This window comes from Pseudophryne corroboree, chromosome 1, assembly GCF_028390025.1.
Source record: "Pseudophryne corroboree isolate aPseCor3 chromosome 1, aPseCor3.hap2, whole genome shotgun sequence".
NCBI lineage: Eukaryota > Metazoa > Chordata > Amphibia > Anura > Myobatrachidae > Pseudophryne > Pseudophryne corroboree.
This window is the reverse complement of record NC_086444.1, coordinates 1063006746-1063020530: the sequence shown is the minus strand read 5'-3', so window position 1 is coordinate 1063020530 and position 13785 is coordinate 1063006746. Positions and strand designations below refer to the sequence as shown.

Here is a 13785-nt window from a genome sequence, read left to right as displayed (position 1 = left end):
GGGGTCTATTTACTGAGCCTTGTATGGAAATAGAGTGGACGGAGGTAAAGCACCAGCCAACCAGCTCCTTTCATTTTTCAAACATAGCCTGTGACATGGCAGCTAGGAGCTGATTGTCTGGTACTATCTCTATCCACTTTATCTTTATCCAAGGCTTAAGGGGGGTACACACGGAAAGATCCGTGCTTAAAATCCAAGCAATCTGACTAGATTGCTTAGAAGTTAAGTACGGATCTCTTGTGTGTATGCCCCCCAGCGATAGTCCGCGCATCCATATCGCATGCTAGATTGTGCATGCAGGCACAATCTAGCAGGTCGCTAACTTCATCGCTGTGTGAAGTAAGTGGCCCAACCGTCGTCCCCCTCCTCGTGCTGAGCGGGGGGAGAGATGTGTGCTGAGCGGTTTGTGATAGATCGCTCAGCACACACCTTTAGGTATGTACCCCCCTTTAGTAAATAGACCCCAGAGTCCGTGACATTATTCAGCAGCAACGTCTTGGATAAGGTTCTTTTTATTTGAATTCTTGTGAGCATACTACAATAAGATTCTCTTTTTATTGTGAATAAATCTAGAATTACCATGGGATTGATTTTTGGTGCTCGGAAATATATTGGATTCAGAGAAGAATTCTATTCACAGATTTAAAGTATACATGAAATTGGCAGCGTTATATGACTGTGGATTGTGTATACATACTGCACTATTATTATTGGTCTCACACTTTTATAGTGTTACAAATTGAATCTTATCTTACATGTGACTGGTGTAAATTAGAGGAGAGGGAGCTGCAAACACTTTCTGGGACATTTTATTGTATGAACTTTGAGAGTAAAAATATCTATCTATCCATCTATCTACAGTATCTTCTCTTGCTAATTAAAATTACACCATCATGGCAGAATTAATGGATATTAACAACGAGCTATCCCACGTTGTCCACCGCAATAAGGTGCCTCACTGAGAAAGAAAACACATACAAACTACACATGAAAACAAACACACCCAGGCAACGCTGGGCACAACAGCTAGTATACATAAAATAAATAGATTTAAGATCTATTACAAGTAGACACCTCACAGCATCGAATCACTGCGACGCCATCATTCAGCTTGGAGCTCCCATGGGGTCGCACAAGCCGCCCACTGCAGATTCTTGTAAGAGGCCAGGAAATCTCCGTCCAACAATGGAGATCCTGGCCTCTTCCCTCCCCCTAAACAGCAGCGGCACGCCTCCATTTTCACAAATGTAAGCAGTCGCCGCCCACAAATGGCATCAGACTGCCAATCACTGACAGTCTGATGCCGTCCTGTGTCACAGGACCCACTCGCACGTGCGCTAAATGGGTCCTGCCCATGCACAAGGTACTGAACATTGGTACTTTGCGGCATGGGGGGCAGATCCGACCACATCTGAATGAGGATCTATATGTAGAAATGTAAAATGATGTGACAGTGTATCAGCGCTGATAATGTGTGTAAAGGCAAACCAGGGTCATTTCCTTCCACAGACACAGAATAAGGACTGACCTAGGCCAGTGGTCAGGATTTGCTGAACCCCACCGCTAACAGAGTGAAAGCTGTAACAATATTTGTCTCCAGCATCATTCATACTATAGCAGAACAACCAAATATGAAGTGTCAGTAACCGCTTTCCTGTAGGGCGGAGGAGTAATACTTGTTCCTTGTGTTGCTTTGCCAGATTCATCATCTGTAAACGGACCTAATCATGACTAATAAACAAAATAAAAAAACGTGCCGACTTCTATTATCCTGTTTCCTTCTATTTCTTTTATAGGTATTGTGTAGGCTATTATACGTTTCATGCTCTCCTCCCTTTAGCAATGTCTTTATTACAACCAGAATCTGCTCTGTTTCTCTGCCTTACTTTTGTTACTGTTATTCTGGCTGTTGCACAACATGGTCTATTTACTAATATTCTCTTTCTAGTTATTAAAAAAACAAAACAAAATAAAATGACAGTAGTGACACATAGTTCCCATTTTTCTGGCTTTGATCTACGACAGTGTTATTGGAATGTGATATCTTGATGATTTTATCAGAGGCGTATCTAGGGTAGGGTGAGTGGGGCACGTGCCCTGGGCACCTTGGCAGGCCCAGGAGAGGGGTGCGCCGGCGGCGGCCAGGGCATCATGCCCCACTCGCCCCCGTCAAGCCGAAATGGGAGGGGAGGAGAGCGCAGCGTCTCTCCCTCCCCTCACCGCCGCTGTCAGCCCTAGTAGCGCTGCCAGCAGCGCTGCTGTGTCCGGTCTCCGGCGGCGTTAGCCAAATCAGAGCTTGCGGACCGGCTCCTGATTGGCTGCCGGTCCACGAGCTCTGATTGGCTAGTGAAACGGTGCCACACAGCCGCTGGAGACCTGGAGCGGTGAGGGGAAGGAGAGGCGCTGCGCTGGGCTCTCCTCCCCTCACATATCAGAGCAAGTGGTGAGTGACCGGGGGGGAGAGGGGGAGAGAGAGAGCACAGTGGGACATGTAACTGGCACAGTGGGTCATGTAACTGGCACAGTGGGTCATGTAACTGGCACAGTGGGTCATGTATCCGGCACTGTGGGGCATTGTATCCGGCACTGTGGGGCATTGTATCCGGCACTGTGGGGCATTGTATCCGGCACTGTGGGGCATGTATCCGGCACTGTGGGGCATGTATCCGGCACTGTGGGGCATGTATCCGGCACTGTGGGTCATGTATCCGGCACTGTGGGGCATTGTATCTGGCACTGTGGGGCAATGTAACTGGCACTGTGGGGCATTGTATCTGGCACTGTGGGGCAACGTAACTGGCACTGTGGGGCAACGTATCAGGCACAGTGTGGGGCATGTATCTGGCACAGTGGGGGCATGTATCAGGAACAGTGGGGCAATGTAACTGGCACTGTGGGGCATGTATTTGGCACTGTGGGGCAATGTAACTGGCACTGTGGGGCAATGTAACTGCCACTGTGGGGCAATGTAACTGGCACTATGGGGCATGTATCCGGCACTGTGGGGCAATGTAACTGCCACTGTGGGGCAATGTAACTGGCACTGTGGGGCATGTATCCGGCACTGTGGGGTATTGTATCTGGCACTGTGGGGCAATGTAACTGGCCCTGTGGGGCATGTATCTGGCACTGTGGGGCATGTATCCGGCACTGTTGGGCATGTATCCGGCACTGTGGGGCATTGTAACTGGCACTGAGGGGCATTGTAACTGGCACTGTGGGGCATTGTATCCGGCACTGTGGGGCATTGTATCTGGCACTGTGGGGCATTGTATCTGGCACTGTGGGGCATTGTATCTGGCACTGTGGGGCATTGTATTAGGCACTGTGGGGCATTGTATTAGGCACTGTGGGGCATTGTATTAGGCACTGTGGGGCAATGTAACTGCCACTGTGGGGCATTGTATCTGGCACTGTGGGGCAATGTAACTGGCACTGTGGGGCATTGTATCTGGCACTGTGGGGCATGTATCTGGCACTGTGTGGCAATGTAACTGGCACTGTGGGGCATGTATCCGGCACTGTGGGGCATTGTATCTGGCACTGTGGGGCAATGTAACTGGCGCTGTGGGCCATTTTCAGTGGCCACGGCCATTTTTTCGGCGCGCGCACATGCTTCTTTTGCTGTGTTTTTTTTTTTTGGGGGGGCGCCATTTTACATCTTGCCCTGGGCTCCGAAAACACTAGCTACGCCTCTGGATTTTATATTTCTTCAAACAATAATAATGAAAACATTTGTAAACTGCTTCATTTGCAGCCACGTCAATCCATGCAGTCGCTGCGTGCTTTTACAATGCACTGGAGTGAGATCTGATTTACAAACACACAGCTGCTTCCTGAGCAGGGACAGAATACATATACACCGTGTAAGAATGGAAGGTTCTAAGAACACAGCAAGTTCTTTACTGGAATTTGTGCAGAACATCTGGGCTCCGTCAGGCAATGACCATACAATCCTTTCTGTGCTGGCAATAGGGGGATAATATTGCTGTGCTAATCAATGTGTTAAACAAACATTGCATCTATAGATCTCTCACTCTCTCTCAATTCATTTCTTTGTCTTGGAAGCATTTGAAGTACAAGGCAAGCTCATATAATACATATGAATAATCAAACATTTATGATACTTAGAGTATTACAGTAAATAATCTTTTACACCAAAAGAAAACTTAATTCAAATCCAAAACACAAATTTCCCTCCGCATCCCCCCACCCCCAAAAATAAAATAATAATATTTGTAGGATCTATTACCAGTAAAACAAACACAAAAATAAGAAACAAGCATACATAGACCAGTCTTAAAAAATTTAGTCCCCTCCAAGGTTGCTGCCCTGCATTCAAAGGGGGGTACTTTAGAGCCTGCACTAGACCCGACTGGGGCTTCCCTGTGTATGCGCCAGAGCCAAGCACATTGAAGGGGACCCCTGTACTTTCAGAAGAAGCCTGAGATAGGGATTGCCATCGATTATTCCTAATCATCGATGGGTTAAGGCTGATGTTAAATGGTTTTGCCATCGATGGTAGAGAACCAGATGGTTTCCCTCCATCGATGGCTTAGCCTAAACAAATATTTTTTTATTTTTTTTTACAAGATGCTGGGACACTGAGCATAGCTCCGTCCCTGACACATGCAGAGCCCCGCCCTCGGGCTGTGATTGGCCCGTGGGCATGGCCGGACTGCCCATCTGGCACTTCTGGCAAATGCCAGAAGGGCCGATCCTGCCATCTAGAGAGCCGGAAGGTAGCGTGCAGCGCAGCCTCCGGCTCTCTGCTGTAGAAACTCCTACGCCCCCCCTGCCCGTCTCCATGGGAATGGAGGCGTGCCGCGAGTCCACGCCCCCTAACTTGTGGCCCGCCCCCGCCCATCTCCATGGAAATGGGGGAGTGCCGCGAGTACACACCCCCTTGACTCGCTATATGCCCCTATCGCTAGTACGCGCGCGCGCCCCTTTTCCTGGCACGCTGGCCAGGGCCCATTTCGGCCCCAGCCCATCGCTGCCCGCGGGTCATTCACAGAAATAACATCAATGGTCTCTCATAGCATAGTTTGTAACCATCGATGGCCACTCACAGTTTCACCGTCGATGGCAAACACACTGATGGCAATCCCTAGCCTATGAGGCTGGAGTGGCATTGGATGTTGTTTTTACTTATTTATGCGTGCTTGTAATTCAGAGAGAGACTGACAGAGCTGAACTGGCACTACTATACAGTCCTGGCATAAAAAGCATGCCCACCCCAATCTATGAATATCACCATCTAGTTACAACTATTAGACACTGAACCTCTCTCACATCTTGCCAAGTTCACATTGGTAAATTCTACTTAACTATGTAGATGAAGCTCCCTTCATCTACATAGTTAAGTAAACTAATAATCGGCAATTTTCTAGTACAAATAATAAAGGAATGGAAACCATGTGACGCATAAATGTGTAATCTACGCAAGCCATGTATGTGACACATCTGAAATGACACTTGTTGCTGCAGGCATATGTAAATGACCTGACAAACGCACACTCAGGAACAGCGAAGGGATGTGAGCAATATCTGGAGCATCCTGTGCAAATGTCACAGCTATGGCCTGTACACATCCAATTAGATAAACAAAACACACTCTTATGCAAAGTTCCAAAGCTAAATCTGGCTTTAATTATGACACGTCACTATAGTGAATAATAAACCCAGAGGAGGGAACAGCCCAAGAAACATAAATCTTTCCACCCACTCTCCTGTAGGAGATTGGATGTGATGTCTGAACCTACCGAGGCAGCTTCAGCCACATGACCCAGACTGGTGACCATTCTCTGCTTTCAAAGCCATTCTGGACCGAGTCCAAGAGCAGGGAGTTGCTGCTGATGTCTTCCTCCGGCTCATATTCTTTTGTTTCCAAGGCTCTCAGAACCACACATGAGGAAGAAGAGTTTTTTAATAGAGACACAGCTTCACTACGGCTGACTCCTGTCAGGTCTATTCCATTGACGTTCAGCAAAATGTCACCTGTGGACCAAATGAATAGACACATATTAATGGCACCATATTTTATACACACACACACACACACACACACACACACACACACACACACACACACACTGACTGCATATGAAACAATGTTTATAGAGCGTGTATCCCAAGTTTTGTACTGTAGGTGTTTTGCATTTGTTTCCATATTGCTTTGTGTGCACTGTTTATGCTTACTTAGGGCCCAATGCAGAGATGTTCACAAACCCAACTGCTTACGTACATCTCCTACGGTGTGAGATCTGCAGTGCACATGTGCAGATTTCAATCTGCAAGATCACAATGCTCCATAAGTCCCAGCATTCCATTTGGCTTATTCAGATGGCTGATGTTGTGACCTATGGACACGATGGTGACCCGACGCTGCGTCCTCGGATCTGCAATGCCGGTAGTAGGTGTCTTCTGCCTTCAGATGCCTCCTTTTCACATAGCAGCTGCACCCGAAGACACAACTGCTGTGCATTCTGCTTACATCTCTGAATCAGACCCACAGTTTATAAGGCGCTGCGGAATCCTTGTGGCACCATATAAATAACAGCCGATAATAATAATATAGATTGATTTAAAGACAAATACTCAACTGGGGCAGCAGTATGCTTTCCTACGGTCCACTGTGTTGTAGCCAAGTTTTGGTTTTGTTTGCCCCTGACCTTGGGTGATTGTGTTGCCCCATAAGCCATGAGCTCAACTGCCCCAGCCTCAACCACATCCATTGTGTTATCCTGAAGTAGCTAATTACTGTAAAGTCTTGCTGGCAGACATTTATGAAGACAATGAAACAAGAGGGTTGTGGTTTTGGGTGGTAGGTGGTGGGTGGTGGGTGTTGTGCTTCCCCACAGTTGTCACAGTGCCACAATTCCAGCCCTGACTTTTATACTATTGACACCTCTCTAATTCGGACATCTGGGTCTTTCTGGACATCCTTGAAATAACACAACTCCAGTAAATTTGCAGGAATAGTAAGCAGTATAGAGCACTGTCTGCTGCATACAGGAGTGTGGGTGACATTATAACTATGTGTATAACTATGCATCATTATCCATTGATGGCATGACTATCTCCTCTAGCCCCCAGGTACGCTGTCTTGGCATAATCCTTGACTCCTCCCTCTCATTCAAACCACACATTCAGCACCTCTCACAAACCTGTCATTTTCATCTCAAAAACATTTCCAGGATCAGACCCTTTCTCACCCAGGATGCCACTAAGATCACTGATTATTTCCAGACTGGATTACTGTAATCTCCTCCTAACTGGCCTCCCTGACAATTACCTCTCTCCACTCCAATGTATCCTCAATGCTGCAGCCCGGCTCATCTTCCTCACCAAACGCACTGCGTCTATCTCCTCTCTCCTACAAGCCCTTCACTGGCTTCCCTTCTCTTTCAGAATACAATCCAAACTTCTCACAGTCACGTACAAAGCCCTCACCCACTCCTCTCCCATTTACATCTCTGACCTTATCTCCCTTTACTCTCCCACCCGTCCTCTTTGCTCTGCTAATGCACGCTGACTCTCCTGTCTTCTGATTACTTCCTCCCACTCCTATCTCCCAAGATTTTTCACGTGCTGCTCCCTTCCTCTGGAATTCTTTACCTTTCCCCCTCAGACTCTCCACCTCTCTACAAAACTTCAAACGGGCTCTTAAGACCCATTTCTTTACCAAACCCAGCCAAATCTCATCCTAACCCTCTGTTCCACGCTCTCTATGTACCCCATCTGTGTCACCCCTGTCTGTCCACCCCTCCCCTTGGAATGTAAGCTCTCACGAGTAGGGCCCTCTTCCCTCATGTGCTTATCCTTTTTTTACTTTAATAATCCTCAAGTGCCCAAATCCTGCAGTTTTGTGGCCACTTTGGAACTTATCTCTGTTGTTTACTAGTGTAGTTATGCTTAGTTACCCTGTACTTGTCCTATATCGTCTTCAACTATATGTACTCTGTAATTGGGCGCTGCGGAACCCATGTGGCGCCATATAAATAAAGGATAATAATAATAATAATAATAATAATAATGTGAGGGCCAAACCATGCGATCAGTCTATGCAGCATTTTAGAGAAGCGGAGGGGCACAAAGCCTGTTTACATTATTTATTATTAGTTATTTATATAGCGCACACATATTCCGCAGTGCTTTGCAGAGAATATTTGCCCATTCACATCAGTCCCTGCCCCAGTGGAGCTTACAATCTACATTTCCTTGCACATGTACACACACACACACACACACACACACACACACACACACACACACACACACACACACACATTCACGCTAGGGTTAATTTTTGTTGGGATCCAATTGACCAACCAGTATATTTTTGGATTGTGGGAGGAAACCGGAGTACCCAGAGAAAACCCATGCAAGTACGGGGAGAATATACAAACTCCACAAAGATTCACGGTGGGAATCGAACCCATGACCACAGTGCTGTGAGGCAGTAATGCTAACCATTACACCATCCGTACATCATAGTTATACTACCCCTTCCCTTTTTACATTCTTAAAGACTTTTAAATATATATCGTATTGCAGAATGTATGGCATATTGGATCTATGTCATTTAGTCCCTCTCTCCAGACTCCTTGTTGTCAGTGCATATGTGACTCTCAAATCTACTACAGGGGGAGCAGCATTCCACTAATACAGAAACCAGCACATCTTTCCTCCCCTTTCTACAGCACAAAATAGCTACTGCAGAGCATCAATGACCCTTCCACAATGAAATACATGTCATTTAGTGATGATACATCTTGTTTGACAAGGTTTACAGGAAAGTGGGAGACTGTGCTGAGGACTGGGGCTGTCTTGGGAAATGTGGAATGTGCACACAACACAGATAAGGGCTAAGAGAGTGACTCAGGGCCGGATCACACATAGTTACCCTGCTATGTGCTGCTCTCTGATGTAACGCAGCAGCCACTATATGCTGCACCAAAGAATCATCAAAGATGCCTTTTAAAAAAGGAGATCTACTGTATGCAGATGCAGAACACAACAGGGACAAACTTTGCATCACTTGTATTCCCCTATGTTCTTATATGTTTTAAGTTAACCAACCAATAAATCCACCTTCTTTATATCTAATGAAAGACTGACGGGTCCCCCGAGAGTCGAGAGCCTGGCTGGGCCCAGGTACTTTTCAGGGGGCGTGGCCTAATCCCACGAGTCGTGGCCAGGCATCCTTAGAAAAAATACTGAAAAAATGGTATTTTAGCTGCCACCATGGCCACACACTAGCCCAGCCCACAGCAGCGTGGGCTGGGCTGAGGAGAAAAGCTGCAGCTGCTGCTGCCAGTTAAAGGGAAGGAAGCCCGAGGGCCCTCACTGGGCCCCTCTATTAGACATGGGCCCGGGTAATTTGTACCCTCTTCCGCCCTCTCTCGGCGCCACTGCCCTGCAGCATCCACCCTTGGCAAGATGTAACAGGACTTTTAGACATTCTGCATTTAAAGTACCTACAACCAGAGATCTGTGATAATGTGATTTACAAAGATAGAGACCCATACACCCTTACATGAAATCATACAATACATTGGTTTTACTTTCAATATTTAACTGCTTAACCACTCCTCTTTAGAAACTGTGGGAGGCATTTACTAACACGGCACACAATGTAAGTCGGGTCACGACCCGGCCCCTTGTGGCCCTCTTCCCTCCCGTTTTCTTGTCTGCTCCAACCTACTCCTGGAACGCAGCTTTTTGCATGTTCTACTTTAGCTCTAATCTTGAATGTCCTGTAATTGCTTTTTCTTTATTTTTCCTGTTGGTCCTCTACATCTTTATACTATGCTGGATTTCCACACTGTACAGTGCTGCAGAATTGTGCAGTATGGTGCATTACAAACAAACAATAATAGCTGGTTTTCATTAATTACCCTCCCACCAATATTCATATGGAAAGACTTGTTTCCACATTAGTACTGTATGTCATAACTAAATAACAAGGACGATATGGCATATGTCTCCTATGATAAAATGAAAGTACAGGTTTGAGCAATTACCTAGGCAACTGCTTATTGGAGCAACTATCCAAGCATGGAATTCTACTACTATTCAGGTCAGGACCCCACTGCCACCAATGATTAAAAAAAAAGCCTCTTATTCTCTCAGCGGGCCCCACCAGGATGTGAAACATAAAGGGATGTTGTTATTTATCATGCTGCAGGATGTACTGTATATTGTTGGCAGAGTGTTGTGGTGTCAGATTGCCCACACAACGGCACTTACCCAGGATGATTGGTTTATTCAGATAACAACTTGTAGTATATAGAAGCAGCAGGAACTCACAGTATACATGTGAAGCAGTAGCACAGCGTCTTAGTACACACAGGATCAGGCTGTATATACACAGGGTGCGGCTACGGGGTAGACAAGGTCACACACTGAGGAGAGTAGTAGCTGCAGGTCAGTGCAGTTGTCTCTCCCAGGAAGAACTCTCTCAGACTGTGCACTGAGCACCTCCTCCTGCACTGAGCTAACACTAGGAGGGAAAACACTAGAGCAGGGAAGCTGCCTCTAGTGCTGGGAATGGAGACAGACAAAAGAGTTATCCACTGTTATTTATGCCTGTGATAAGGACGACTGCTTAATGCTTTTATGTATAACTATTTCCTCTTGCGTCCTGCTTCCCCTTCATCTGACCTGCCTTCACCTATATCAAAGCAGGGGTTGTTGGCTTAATTAAAGTTAGGCTGGTCGGTTGCATCAGAGGGTCCATTTGTGTCACATGTGGTCACACTCGCGCTTGGTAAAAATGCTTTCAGTACATGAACACAAACCTTCTGCATACATATACTGTACACACATATATATATATATATATATATATATATATATATATATATATATATATATGGTTAAAAAAGTAAGTTACCTGTTTTTATCCTCCCGTCCTTTCCGATGACTCCATCTGCGTCTACGCTTGTGATAAAGATGGGCAGGTCCCACTCCCAGTTGGATATACCACCTGCCACCGTCATTCCCAAAGATTCTGTGTGGTCCTTAACGATGTTCACAACCTTTTCCACACATAGGACTGTCCGGTTAGAATTCTGATAGAGAAAATGACAGGACTGGTTATTATTAACATGATATATGGGATTATGATAAACACCACAAACACAATGTAAGTAAACTAGTATACACATGTGTAGAGTATAATAACACAGTGAGAGCTGGCATCCAAACACCCACATACAATAAAATATAGAAACAGAAGTTTGCTTTATTCAGGGGTACATTCACTAAGCAGTGATAAGAGTGGAGAAGTGAGCCAGTGGAGAAGTTGCCCATGGCAACCAATCAGCACTGAAGTAACATCTATAATTTGCATACTATAAAATGATACAGAGCTGGTGATTGGTTGATGGGGTAATTTCTCCACTGGCTCACTTCTCCACTCTTATCACTGCTTAGTAAATGTACCCCTCAGTACGGCAGCTCAGTAATAAGCTCCTTTATCACATCATGTCCCTACATACTGTAGCTCCCCTGTATCTGATTCCATGGAGGAGCTAATTGAATTGGCGGATTGGGTGCATATTACAGATGCGGCTTGAGTGTTTTGGTACACACATGCAATATGGATATGATTATTTGAATGAGATAATGGGGTGGATGGGTTATATTTGGAGGGACATTCCCTGCTTTGCAGAAGAGTACATACAGTAGACCGTTTCATCCAGCAAAAGGACCTTGGGGTACATTTACTACAGCGTCTAAAAATTGGATTCAAACTATACTTTCCCTTTTGCATCCTAGAATATGATACACAGAATGTGATTGGTCACTTTTAGAAGCTTTAGTAAATTCCCTGGTGTCTATAGTACTGGAGGTCTTGTCCAACACCTTTAATCCTCCCAGGTACACTTCAGTGGGAAAGTGCATTTTTTAGGTGCAACCATGCAATCAAGCTTCACCTCATGTCAGTGACACATGTAATAAAAGGAGCCCTGGGGTCCCTGTGCGCAGTAATTGATTTAACAAGTGAACAAGGCTAAACCAAGCAGTGTTTTAAACTGAAGAGTCCAGGTGAATAAAAGGGGTGGTTCCTATAGTGGTAGTGGCATTTCTGTTTCCACCATATTCCACCATCAGGTGTATTCGCAGAGCTAGACCGAGGGGTAAATTTACTAAGGTGGGAGATTTTTAGAACTGGTGATGTTGCCCATGGTAACCAATCAGATTCTACTTACCATTTATCTAGCTGCTTCTAGCAGATAATAGATATAATCTGATTGGTTGCTATGGGCAACATCACCAGTTCTAAAAATCTCCCACCTTAGTAAATTTACCCCCGAGTCGGGACTGTTAAGTGTTCGACGAACTATCTACATATCACACAGGGGCCTATTTATCATAGCTATGAAATGTCCTTTTTTCTATTGCTGCTTATTATCATGGTAAAAAAAAAAAAAAAAGATAGCTATTTATAAAAACAAACAAACAATGCAATACTGACGATACTGGGACGTCAGTCGGGCAGTGTCTCGTTCGGGATTCCGGGTGTAGCGATGCTGGCGCTATGTCAGAATTCCAGCATCGGTATTTCAACTGCCGAGATCCAGACCATCGGGATCCTGACTGGATTCCATGGAGGTGCTTCAGCCTTTGGCGATAGAGCCTCTCTCCCTACAAATGGACAGGTTTTCATGGATGCTCAGTATAAGTCACCCTATACTTTTGATTGGAAAGCTCATGCTTATGGGATGGGGTCATACACCAGAGGGGGTGTGGCCAGACACCACACACATTTGTTTGGCTAACCAATCTTGGTGCAGTTTCTATAGAAGTAAACCACACACCCATATTTATCTGCTCCACCAGGTAACTGACCTACTAATAGACTAACCATGTATTTCCAGAGCTCAGTCTGGAATCTAATCCCTAGAGGAAGGACTGGGGCCCTCATGCAGTGGGGCACACCAGGGATTTTCTCTGCGCACTTGGGTGCCAGTCCAACCCTGAAAAGTAGAGTTTAGTATAGATTAAAGAGGGATGAGACTAGAATTAGGAAGACCAGCAGATTACAGTAATCGCCCTGTGCACGATGAGAGCATGTATGGGAATTTTAGTAACCTCCAGGGTGAGGAAGGACCTGATTCAGGTAATAATGCATGGAGCTGAGAATAGTAGACTTGTGAAAGGGATTGTATGTGAGGAGGGTGGTAGTAGAGGGAGCCTTGACTGGGGAAAAGAAGGTGAGTTAAGTTTCTGAGTTATTGAGTTTCAGGAAGCGTTGTGCCATCCAGGATGACACGGCTGACAGGAGGTGACATGCTATGTAATATAGTACAGAAAATAATGAAGTACAGAAAGCTTTTCATAAAATACAGAAGCATGAACATACTAAAGGGACATTATGGAAATGCTTGAGTAAACAGGAAAGTCTTCAGTCTACTTTTGAAGGATTCTATAGTTGAGGCCTCACGCACTGTGCGGGGAAGTGAGTTCCATAGAGCCGGAGCCGCATGATTAAAAGGGGTGGTCTTCTGGTTGCCGAATATCGGGATCCCGGCGCACAGTAAACCGGCGCCGGAATCCCGACACCCGGCATACCGACACATATTCTCCCTCGTGGGGGTCCACGACCCCCCTGGAGGGAGAATAAATAGCGTAGCGCGCCACCGTGCCTGCAGCGTGGCGAGCGCAGCGAGCCCACAAGGGGCTCATTTGCGCTCGCCATGCTGTCGTTATGCCGGCGGTCGGGCTCCCGGCGCCGGTATGCTGGTCGCCGGGAGCCCGGCCGCCAGCATATCA

The 13785-nt window shown here is 46.0% G+C and overlaps 1 protein-coding gene across 8 annotated transcripts in view; it reads right to left on the bottom strand.

Annotated features, from left to right (window-relative positions):
* LNX1 (ligand of numb-protein X 1) overlaps positions 1-13785 on the bottom strand; it is a 291491-nt gene that overhangs the window by 42339 nt on the left and 235367 nt on the right. For 5 of the 8 annotated variants that reach the window (XM_063920925.1, XM_063920923.1, XM_063920929.1 and 2 more), the window contains 2 exons: positions 10901-11099; positions 5766-6000 (listed from right to left, as the gene is read on the bottom strand). In XM_063920925.1, coding sequence (XP_063776995.1) covers positions 5766-6000; positions 10901-11099 — 434 coding nt within the window. The remainder of the gene's footprint in view (positions 1-5765; positions 6001-10900; positions 11100-13785) is intronic. The other 3 variants (XM_063920924.1, XM_063920926.1, XM_063920930.1) reach the window with 1 other exon arrangement.